Here is a 13,212-nt window from a genome sequence, read left to right as displayed (position 1 = left end):
TTTATCACATGGTGTATATATACATGTGTCTTTATCTTATATCTGTAGGTATAATCAGATCTCATTACATTATCACATTGTGTATATATACATGTGTCCTGTATCTTATATCTGTAGGTATAATCAGATCTCATTACTTTATCACATTGTGTACATATACATGTGTCTTTATCTTATATCTGTAGGTCTAATCAGCTCTCATTTTGTATCACACTGTGTACATATATATGTGTCTTTATCTTATATCTCTAGGTATAATCAGATCTCATTACTGTATCACATTGTGTACATATACATGTGTCTTTATCTTATATCTGTAGGTATAATCAGATCTCATTACTGTATCACACTGTGTACATATACATGTGTCTTTATCTTATATCTGTAGGTATAATCAGATCTCATTACTGTATCACATTGTGTACATATACATGTGTCTTTATCTTATATCTGTAGGTATAATCAGATCTTATTACTTTATTACATTGTGTACATATACATGTGTCTGTATCTTATATCTGTAGGTATAATCAGATCTCATTACTGTATCACACTGTGTACATATACATGTGTCTTTATCTTATATCTGTAGGTATAATCAGATCTCATTACTGTATCACACTGTGTACATATACATGTGTCTTTATCTTATATTTGTAGGTATAATCAGATCACATTACTGTATCACACTGTTTACATATACATGTGTCTTTATCTTATATCTGTAGGTATAATCAGATCTCATTACTTTATCACACTGTGTACATATACATGTGTCTGTATCTTATATCTGTAGGTATAATCAGATCTCATTACTGTATCACATTGTGTACATATACATGCGTCTGTATCTTATATCTGTAGGTATAATCAGATCTCATTACTGTATCACATTGTGTACATATACATGTGTCTTTATCATATATCTGTAGGTATAATCAGATCTCATTACATTATCACATTGTGTACATATACATGTCTTTATCTTATAGGAAACCAGGAAGACAATTTAAACAATGGCACTATTTAGGCAGTCCCCACTATTAACAATATAATGCTTGAGAATAACAGTTATTCACACTTCTGGAATGCAACTTTTAATATATGTGGGTTGGTGCTCGTGCATAAATTGTAATATATACTAGAAAATTGTGGAAGTAAAGAAACTAACCACAGAAAAGTATGCACTCTAAGCACTCTATGCCCAGACTCTAGGTTGGTACAGGTATGGGAATTGATGATAAAATATAACTTTTATTATAGTTGATTAAAATTTGTTAAAGGACCAGTAAACACATAAGATTTGCATAATCAACAAATGCAAGATAACAAGACAATACAATAGCATTTACTTTGAATTTCAAATGAGTAGTAGATTCTTTTCTAACACATTTCAAAGTTATGTATGTTTCCACTCCCCCTGTACCATGTGATAGTAATCAGCCAATCACAAATGCATATATGTATAGTCTGAGAACTTGCACATGCTCAGTAGGACCTGTGACTCAAAAAAGTGTAAATATAAAAGACTTTACACATTTTTTTTTAATGGAAGTAAATTGGAAAGTTGTTTAAAATTACATGCTGTATCTGAATCATGAAAATGTAATAAAACCTGAGTGTCCCTTTAAACAAAACAAAACACACAAAGAATTAAAATACTATAAGTCAGCTCTGTCCTATCAACAATGGACCCTTGTGAACATGATTGATTATATCAATGCCTCCGGTACTTAAATATTATATGTCACAATGGTTGAATATTTGAATATGGACGGTCTCTGGTCACACTGTAAGAACGTTACAGGTCATCTATAAATATACTTGAATGGGTTAAGAATAAAAGCAGAATATCTTAATCAATATCAAGTAAGGTAGATTCAATTATATCCTATATTATATATCTAGATGCCAGTAGAGTATGTTTACCTTTTCACTCATATGCACTTCTATTATATTCTTGCATAATTATGGTACCGTTGTAGTGTATATTAGTGTAGTAATCTTACTTGGGTACTGACTATGCAAAATAAATCAAAATGTTAGTATGGAATTTATAAGGTAACCACGTGTTATAGATATATTTTCACATAGTAATGGTAACTCTATAATGGATACAAATATTTGTGTGAATCAATACTAGCTCTGGAGTCACAGATTTAAATAGGTCTTTATTTGTCTTTTTTTTATTTATGAGTGATAAGACTGTTTAATATTAAATCTGATCACTCTGTGTGTGTCACTGATTATTGACGCGTGTACTGCATATTGAGACTACTAGTAACATCTTAGTTGGTGGCCTGAATACTTGTGTAGGAACTACTGGTATAGTGATTAAGGTTAACCTATGTACTATAAATATTGCTGATGATATCTCATCATCACAGTCAAATTACAATTGGAATAAATTGGCTGAGTCTGTACACGGTTACATGTATCCACGCTGTGTGTTACACCACCGTTGACCACCTTTGATATTGGTTATCTTACTATGAGTGCATAAAGATGTGTATGATTTTATAATTGTTATTTCAGTGGTCTAAATTTTTAATGTGTAATACCATTAATCATAAGTGATGTTAGAGTAGTGCTCTTTAACAATAGCAATTTTAGTCTTATATGTATGAGAGAGACTCTTTCTGTTACACTGCTATCACTTAAAGCCAAATATCCAATTGTTAAAATGTAGGAAACTTTCTACAATATGACTTATCAGTGGTGTAGCCTTTATTGTATAAACAACTATATTGTTACATATTGGGGCTGATGATACATTGTCATAATCAAGTTGCGGTTTGATTCTATTAGCTCAGTCAGTACGTGGTATTTTGTATATATTTATTGCCTTGTAGGAATATTGACCGCCATTAATACTCTACTGTCACTGACAGTCTATGTTATTTTAACTATCTACTCATTGTGTTTTCTTTGTAATCTCAATTATCTTTCAATATAGATAGCAGTTTTATAACTCTTATTTGTCTGATAGAATTTTACTGTTAGCTGTTAACATTTGAAATTGAACATACAGTTCAAAGTATGCTTGATGACTAACTGCAATATGTTGTACCTTAGTAGACAAACATCAGTATCAGGGTTAAATTCAAACTATTATTGCTATCTGGATGCTACTATGTTTCTTGCAATCCAGGAGGTTATAGAGTAAATGTTAGTAACATAACTTTTATTATCCACATAACTCTGCTGCCAATCAGTCAAGGATCTTCCTTTCAAAGTATCACAATAACTTTACCCTTATTGTTTAAATAGCTGCACTGCCATTGGTTTAATAAGTGTTTGTATTCAGTCAGTATCCCAACCTAATACCATAGCCTTATATATTCGCACTGCTGCACAACCGCTAAGCTTATAGCGTGCGTTTTAGGGTTAAGTAAAAACTGTTACTCAGACCCGGATGTTTGTAAGTTATTAACGGTTTTAAGGCTATAAATTACTTATTAATAATGGGACCTTTAATATTAAATCCACAGCGCTAATGAGCCACCAGTATATTATAACTACTAGTTCGATTTGAATTGGAGAATAAAGTTTGCTTCTTACAATGCCTAAGCTAACAGTGTTCGCTCCAGAGCTGTTTTGCTTATATTCTACTTGCCCGGATGTTCACTGATTATTTGCGGTCAAATGGGCTATGCAATATTGGTCTGTTACCATAACCTTAACAAATGACTATTCGACCAACGATATCGTGTGAACATACATAACCCATCAGGATTAAATTAAGTTAAGAGGAGAACCTGTCTAAAATTAACGTTATTCATAAGCGGTCAATGTTAGAGACATTATAATGGATCAGAGCTGAACTTGTATAACATAAAAACAGCGTCTACACACTACTATATTACATTATCACATTGTGTACATATACATGTGTCTTTATCTTATATCTGTAGGTATAATCAGATCTCATTACTGTATCACATTGTGTACATATACATGTGTCTTTATCTTATATCTGTAGGTAAAAATCAGATCTCATTACATTATCACATTGTGTACATATACATGTGTCTTTATCTTATATCTGTAGGTATAATCAGATCTCATTACTGTATCACACTGTGTACATATACATGTGTCTTTATCTTATATCTGTAGGTATAATCAGATCTCATTACTTTATCACATTGTGTACATATACATGTGTTTTTATCTTATATCTGTAGGTATAATCAGATCTCATTACTTTATCACATTGTGTACATATACATGTGTCTTTATCTTATATCTGTAGGTATAATCAGATCTCATTACTGTATCACACTGTGTACATATACATGTGTCTGTATCTTATATCTGTAGGTATAATCAGATCTCATTACTGTATCACATTGTGTACATATACATGTGTCTTTATCTTATATCTGTAGGTATAATCAGATCTCCTTACTGTATCACACTGTGTACATATACATGTGTCTTTATCTTATATCTGTAGGTATAATCAGATCTCATTACTGTATCACACTGTGTACATATACATGTATCTGTATCTTATATCTGTAGGTATAATCAGATCTCCTTACTGTATCACATTGTGTACATATACATGTGTCTTTATCTTATATCTGTAGGTATAATCAGATCTCATTACTGTATAACACTGTGTACATATACATGTGTCTTTATCTTATATCTGAAGGTATAATCAGATCTCATTACTGTATCACACTGTGTACATATACATGTGTCTTTATCTTATATCTGTAGGTATAATCAGATCTTATTACTTTATTACATTGTGTACATATACATGTGTCTGTATCTTATATCTGTAGGTATAATCAGATCTCATTACATTATCACATTGTGTACATATACATGTATCTTTATCTTATATCTGTAGGTATAATCAGATCTCATTACTGTATAACACTGTGTACATATACATGTGTCTTTATCTTATATCTGAAGGTATAATCAGATCTCATTACTGTATCACATTGTGTACATATACATGTGTCTTTATCTTATATCTGTAGGTATAATCAGATCTTATTACTTTATCACATTGTGTACATATACATGTGTCTTTATCTTATATCTGTAGGTATAATCAAATCTTATTACTTTATTACATTGTGTACATATACATGTGTCTGTATCTTATATCTGTAGGTATAATCAGATCTCATTACATTATCACATTGTGTACATACAGGGAGTGCAGAATTATTAGGCAAGTTGTATTTTTGAGGATTAATTTTATTATTGAACAACAACCATGTTCCCAATGAACCCAAAAAACTCATTAATATCAAAGCTGAATAGTTTTGGAAGTAGTTTTTAGTTTGTTTTTAGTTATAGCTATTTTAGGGGGATATCTGTGTGTGCAGGTGACTATTACTGTGCATAATTATTAGGCAACTTAACAAAAAACAAATATATACCCATTTCAATTATTTATTTTTACCAGTAAAACCAATATAACATCTCAACATTCACAAATATACATTTCTGACATTCAAAAACAAAACAAAAACAAATCAGTGACCAATATAGCCACCTTTCTTTGCAAGGACACTCAAAAGCCTGCCATCCATGGATTCTGTCAGTGTTTTGATCTGTTCACCATCAACATTGCGTGCAGCAGCAACCACAGCCTCCCAGACACTGTTCAGAGAGGTGTACTGTTTTCCCTCCTTGTAAATCTCACATTTGATGATGGACTACAGGTTCTCAATGGGGTGCAGATCAGGTGAACAAGAAGGCCATGTCATTAGATTTTCTTCTTTTATACCCTTTCTTGCCAGCCATGCTGTGGAGTACTTGGACGCGTGTGATGGAGCATTGTCCTGCATGAAAATCATGTTTTTCTTGAAGGATACAGACTTCTTCCTGTACCACTGCTTGAAGAAGGTGTCTTCCAGAAACTGGCAGTAGGACTGGGAGTTGAGCTTGACTCCATCCTCAACCCGAAAAGGCCCCACAAGCTCCTCTTTGATGATACCAGCCCAAACCGGTACTCCACCTCCACCTTGCTGGCGTCTGAGTCGGACTGGAGCTCTCTGCCCTTTACCAATCCAGCCACGGGCCCATCCATCTGGCCCATCAAGACTCACTCTCATTTCATCAGTCCATAAAACCTTAGAAAAATCAGTCTTGAGATATTTCTTGGCCCAGTCTTGACGTTTCAGCTTGTGTGTCTTGTTCAGTGGTGGTCGTCTTTCAGCCTTTCTTACCTTGGCCATGTCTCTGAGTATTGCACACCTTGTGCTTTTGAGCACTCCAGTGATGTTGCAGCTCTGAAATATGGCCAAACTGGTGGCAAGTGGCATCTTGGCAGCTGCACGCTTGACTTTTCTCAGTTCATGGGCAGTTATATTGCGCCTTGGTTTTTCCACACGCTTCTTGCGACCCTGTTGACTATTTTGAATGAAACGCTTGATTGTTCGATGATCACGCTTCAGAAGCTTTGCAATTTTAAGAGTGCTGCATCCCTCTGCAAGATATCTCACTATTTTTGACTTTTCTGAGCCTGTCAAGTCCTTCTTTTGACCCATTTTGCCAAAGGAAAGGAAGTTGCCTAATAATTATGCACACCGGATATAGGGTGTTGATGTCATTAGACCACACCCCTTCTCATTACAGAGATGCACATCACCTAATATGCTTCATTGGTAGTAGGCTTTCGAGCCTATACAGCTTGGAGTAAGACAACATGCATAAAGAGGATGATGTGGTCAAAATACTCATTTGCCTAATAATTCTGCACTTCCTGTATACATGTGTCTTTATCTTATATCTGTAGGTATAATCAGATCTCATTACTGTATCACATTGTGTACATATACATGTGTCTTTATCTTATATCTGTAGGTATAATCAGATCTTATTACTTTATCACATTGTGTACATATACATGTGTCTGTATCTTATATCTGTAGGTATAATCAGATCTCATTACATTATCACATTGTGTACATATACATGTGTCTTCATCTTATATCTGTAGGTATAATCAGATCTCATTACTTTATCACACTGTGTACTGTACATATACATGTGTCTTTATGTTATATCTGTAGGTATAATCAGATCTCATTACTTTATCACATTGTGTACATATACATGTGTCCTGTATCTTATATCTGTAGGTATAATCAGATCTAATTATTTTATCACACTGTGTACATATACATGTGTCTGTATCTTATATCTGTAGGTATAATCAGATCTCATTACCTTATCACACTTTGTACATATACATGTGTCTGTATCTTATATCTGTAGGTATAATCAGATCTTATTACTTTATCACATTGTGTACATATACATGTGTCTTTATCTTATATCTGTAGGTATAATCAAATCTTATTACTTTATTACATTGTGTACATATACATGTGTCTGTATCTTATATCTGTAGGTATAATCAGATCTCATTACATTATCACATTGTGTACATACAGGGAGTGCAGAATTATTAGGCAAGTTGTATTTTTGAGGATTCATTTTATTATTGAACAACAACCATGTTCCCAATGAACCCAAAAAACTCATTAATATCAAAGCTGAATAGTTTTGGAAGTAGTTTTTAGTTTGTTTTTAGTTATAGCTATTTTAGGGGGATATCTGTGTGTGCAGGTGACTATTACTGTGCATAATTATTAGGCAACTTAACAAAAAACAAATATATACCCATTTCAATTATTTATTTTTACCAGTAAAACCAATATAACATCTCAACATTCACAAATATACATTTCTGACATTCAAAAACAAAACAAAAACAAATCAGTGACCAATATAGCCACCTTTCTTTGCAAGGACACTCAAAAGCCTGCCATCCATGGATTCTGTCAGTGTTTTGATCTGTTCACCATCAACATTGCGTGCAGCAGCAACCACAGCCTCCCAGACACTGTTCAGAGAGGTGTACTGTTTTCCCTCCTTGTAAATCTCACATTTGATGATGGACTACAGGTTCTCAATGGGGTGCAGATCAGGTGAACAAGAAGGCCATGTCATTAGATTTTCTTCTTTTATACCCTTTCTTGCCAGCCATGCTGTGGAGTACTTGGACGCGTGTGATGGAGCATTGTCCTGCATGAAAATCATGTTTTTCTTGAAGGATACAGACTTCTTCCTGTACCACTGCTTGAAGAAGGTGTCTTCCAGAAACTGGCAGTAGGACTGGGAGTTGAGCTTGACTCCATCCTCAACCCGAAAAGGCCCCACAAGCTCCTCTTTGATGATACCAGCCCAAACCGGTACTCCACCTCCACCTTGCTGGCGTCTGAGTCGGACTGGAGCTCTCTGCCCTTTACCAATCCAGCCACGGGCCCATCCATCTGGCCCATCAAGACTCACTCTCATTTCATCAGTCCATAAAACCTTAGAAAAATCAGTCTTGAGATATTTCTTGGCCCAGTCTTGACGTTTCAGCTTGTGTGTCTTGTTCAGTGGTGGTCGTCTTTCAGCCTTTCTTACCTTGGCCATGTCTCTGAGTATTGCACACCTTGTGCTTTTGAGCACTCCAGTGATGTTGCAGCTCTGAAATATGGCCAAACTGGTGGCAAGTGGCATCTTGGCAGCTGCACGCTTGACTTTTCTCAGTTCATGGGCAGTTATATTGCGCCTTGGTTTTTCCACACGCTTCTTGCGACCCTGTTGACTATTTTGAATGAAACGCTTGATTGTTCGATGATCACGCTTCAGAAGCTTTGCAATTTTAAGAGTGCTGCATCCCTCTGCAAGATATCTCACTATTTTTGACTTTTCTGAGCCTGTCAAGTCCTTCTTTTGACCCATTTTGCCAAAGGAAAGGAAGTTGCCTAATAATTATGCACACCGGATATAGGGTGTTGATGTCATTAGACCACACCCCTTCTCATTACAGAGATGCACATCACCTAATATGCTTCATTGGTAGTAGGCTTTCGAGCCTATACAGCTTGGAGTAAGACAACATGCATAAAGAGGATGATGTGGTCAAAATACTCATTTGCCTAATAATTCTGCACTTCCTGTATACATGTGTCTTTATCTTATATCTGTAGGTATAATCAGATCTCATTACTGTATCACATTGTGTACATATACATGTGTCTTTATCTTATATCTGTAGGTATAATCAGATCTTATTACTTTATCACATTGTGTACATATACATGTGTCTGTATCTTATATCTGTAGGTATAATCAGATCTCATTACATTATCACATTGTGTACATATACATGTGTCTTCATCTTATATCTGTAGGTATAATCAGATCTCATTACTTTATCACACTGTGTACTGTACATATACATGTGTCTTTATGTTATATCTGTAGGTATAATCAGATCTCATTACTTTATCACATTGTGTACATATACATGTGTCCTGTATCTTATATCTGTAGGTATAATCAGATCTAATTATTTTATCACACTGTGTACATATACATGTGTCTGTATCTTATATCTGTAGGTATAATCAGATCTCATTACCTTATCACACTTTGTACATATACATGTGTCTTTATGTTATATCTGTAGGTATAATCAGATCTCATTACTGTATCACACTGTGTACATATACATGTGTCCTGTATCTTATATCTGTAGGTATAATCAGATCTCATTACTTTATCACACTTTGTACATATACATGTGTCTTTATCTTATATCTGTAGGTATAATCAGATCTCATTACTTTATCACACTGTGTACATATACATGTGTCTTTATGTTATATCTGTAGGTATAATCAGATCTTGGATAAATAAAAAGAGAGAAGCGCTCAACCTGGGAACGAACAATAGCATAATAGCTTGTTCTATGGCTAGTTACCACCCTAGAAGCAGCCTCTTTTTGCTCAATATGTGCCTTTCACAGAGAAGAACTTTCCTGTAGCATATCAGTCTGATCCTGACTTCACAGTACAATCCAGCACCGAAATACCAGGCAATCCTTCTCTGAACGAGAGAAACAGCAAAACCCCAGACATACGTTTCGGCGTATTGTGGGCCTAGAAGGGATATGGCTGCACCTCACTGACGAGGCCCACAATAGGCCGAAACGTACATCTGGGGTTTTGCCGTTTCTCTTGTTCAGAGAGGGATTGCCTGGTATTTTGGTGCTGGACTGTACTGTGAAGTCAGGATCAGACTGATATGCTACAGGAAAGTTCTTCTCTGTGAAAGGCACATATTGAGCAAAAAGAGGCTGCTTCTAGGGTGGCAACTAGCCATAGAACAAGCTATTATGCTATTGTTCGTTCCCAGGTTGAGCGCTTCTCTCTTTTAATTTATAATCAGATCTTGGGTTTGTGTGCTGCAACCGCCTTCTTCAAATCCCACCAGATATTTTTATGGGGTTCAAGTTAGGTGACTGTAATTGCCACTGTAGAATCTTCCAGGACTTCTTCTGTAACCAAGCTTTGGTGGTATTTGAGGTATGCTTGGGATCATTGTCCTGTTGGAAGGTCCAATGACGAACAAGCTTCAGCTTCCTCAGAGGGCATGACGTTTTCTCCTAGGATTTACTGATACTTAATTGAATCCATCTTGCCTTCCACATGCAGTCAAACATGATACTCAACAAACCCCTAGCCAGATCAGGTATTTCATGTGTTCTAGCTCAAACACACCTGGTGCAAACAATGCAGCCCTTGATTTGTTGCATCAGGTGTGCTTCAGACAACGCCTGTTTTGCATATTTGTGCTGTTGAGAGGGATTGAATCATTTTGAGACTGCAGAATTCATTTAAAGTTGCACTTTCAGTTGAATTTGGGGAAACCACTTGAAATATTCATTGTGTTGAGCTATTTCAATTGTTTTTCTTTGATTTGTTCATTGCAAACAGCTGAAAGTCTGTATATTTTGACAATATACCTTATTTGCAATGGGGTTTGAATAATTTTGATTACAACTGTATATGGGCCCTGTATGTCTGTATAATATAATCATATCCCCGTTTGAGACACCTTTTCTTCAATGTAAATAATTGTAACCTTACCAGCCTTCCTTCACAATGCAAATCTTTATTCCCTTATCACAGGATTTACAACTCTTTTTTTTTATAGATAACATTACCTTACTGGTCTTTTCATTTGCTGACATTGCATCTTGTTGCTGTTTTCTACAATATTGAGTATTATATTGTAATACAGGCATCTTGGCTTCACACCCAGAACTTTGTATAAGGAGATAAACGGCTCTCAAGCTAAAATTTCCCTTTGTAACTTTGTTTGAAAGACCAGAGTACTGATGAGACTTCTTAGATAATCCGGCTAGAGCAGAGAGCTTTAGATAATCATGTCCTTAAAGCGAAATTAAAGGGGCATTATACACTAGATTTTTTTTCGCATAAATGTTTTGTAGATGATCCATTTATATAGCCTATACAGTTTTTGTTTTCTTAAAAATGAATAGTTTTGCTTATTTTTAAATAACATTGCTCTGATTTTTAGACTCCTAACCAAGCCCCAAAGTGTTAGTAGAATACTGACGTATACCTACTCCAGCTTGCTTCTGTTTGCGTAAAGGGTCTTTTCATAGGCAGAGGAAGGGGGAGGGGGGAGTGTCTGCTATTTCCCACTTGCAGTGGGTGTTCCAGTAACCTTTTAAACAGAGCTAAACTGGGAGCTTCTAAGTAAGTTTTTAAACAGTTTTGTACTGGATGTTTAGATCAGTATCTGTGCATCTTATTCTTTATAGTAGTGTCTATTACATGCAGTTAAATGAAAATTGGTGTATACTGTCCCTTTAAACACTGATTATAAACTGTGTAAAAATGAACATTAATATCTGAGAAGAATTTAGCAATGAAAACTGCAGCTTTATTTTGTCAAATTAGTAGATTGTTTTATATTATTTATTTTCACTGATTTCCCTGTCCCCCCAATACAAAAGAACCCCTGCTAACCAATCACAAACTAGTATTCAAATATAACACAAACTCTGTTTGCCACCCCCTGCAGATTTGTGGGCAATCGGCCCCTAGCAGGCGGTGTTAATCAACACAATCGTATTCGATCGCATGAGCAAAAACGTTTTACTTTCAATACAAGTGCTACCTGACGCTCACAAAAAATTTACTTCTACAGGTTTTAGCACGCGAGTGGAGCATTAAATACCCCTCCACTTGTAATCTGGCCCTTCGAGTGTAAGGTGTATATGTATTTTTGCTACCAAAATGTATATAACTTTGCATATATCTAAATTGAATCTCATCTGCCACTTGCCTGCCCAGTCCTCCAATGTATCCAAGTCCCGTAGCAGAGAAGTAACATCCTGTATCATAGACAACACTGCTGCCATCTAGTGCTCTTGCAAATGTATTACATTATCAAAAGCATTCTTGCAAAGCTGCTGCCATATACTATTCAACACATGTGCATGCTCCTGAGCCCCCTACCTGGTTTTCAACATAGGATACCAAGAGAAAAAAGTAAAATTGTTACATTTTGCACGCTATTTGAACCATAAAACAAAAAAAATGTGGGTTTCATGTCTCCTTAAAGGGATATGGAACCCAAAACTGTTCTTTTGTGATTCAGACAGTTGATACCATTTTTTTTTAAAAGTTTCCAGTTTACTTCTTTTATAAAATTTGCTTTGTTCCCATAATATTCTGTGTTGAAGAGATACTTAGGTAGCATCAAAAGCACTGCATGGCAAGAAATAGTGCTGCCATCTAGTGCTCTTGTAACTAGATAACATTCTTGCAAAACTGCTGCCATATAATGGTCCAGAAATGGTCCGGCTCCTAAGCATACATCCCTGCTTTTCAACAAAAGATACCAAAAGAACATATTGATGCTAGAAGTTAGAATGTTCTTTAAAGTCACATGCTATATCTAAATCATGAATGTTGGGTTTCATATCTTTTAAGGTTTTTAATATAAGTAGAAAAAAATTCCTATAAATTGATAACCTACATATACCAATACATTTGTGCTCAATTCAGGTAACTGCTGGTTCCTCTCTGCCGTGGCCTGCCTGTCTCTGTACCCTCAGCTTCTCGAACAGGTGGTCCCTCCAGGACAAGACTTCGGGGAGGGATATGATGGCAGATTCAGATTCCAGGTAAACTCTTCTGTACTTACCTAACACCTGTGCTCTCTCTGTCCTCACGCTGATGTTTAGTGGACAATCGGCAAAGCCATAAGTCAGTTACCGCCTATGTTTAGTTGCACACACATCTAGAGTGCATTGGAACGCAAGACATCGGTATGAATCAAGTTTTGTGTTTTCATTTT

The 13,212-nt window shown here is 35.5% G+C and overlaps 1 protein-coding gene across 1 annotated transcript in view; it reads left to right on the top strand.

The window, feature by feature from the left end:
* The window catches only part of LOC128666804 (calpain-1 catalytic subunit), a 159,537-nt gene that overhangs the window by 22,169 nt on the left and 124,156 nt on the right, over positions 1-13,212 (top strand). The window contains exon 4 of the mRNA XM_053721599.1: positions 12,921-13,039. Coding sequence (XP_053577574.1) covers positions 12,921-13,039 — 119 coding nt within the window. The remainder of the gene's footprint in view (positions 1-12,920; positions 13,040-13,212) is intronic.

The sequence above is a fragment of the Bombina bombina genome, chromosome 7 (assembly GCF_027579735.1).
Source record: "Bombina bombina isolate aBomBom1 chromosome 7, aBomBom1.pri, whole genome shotgun sequence".
In the NCBI taxonomy this organism is placed as follows: Eukaryota; Metazoa; Chordata; class Amphibia; order Anura; family Bombinatoridae; genus Bombina; species Bombina bombina.
Note: the sequence above shows the minus strand (reverse complement) of the source record. Positions and strands in the feature narration are given on the sequence as shown.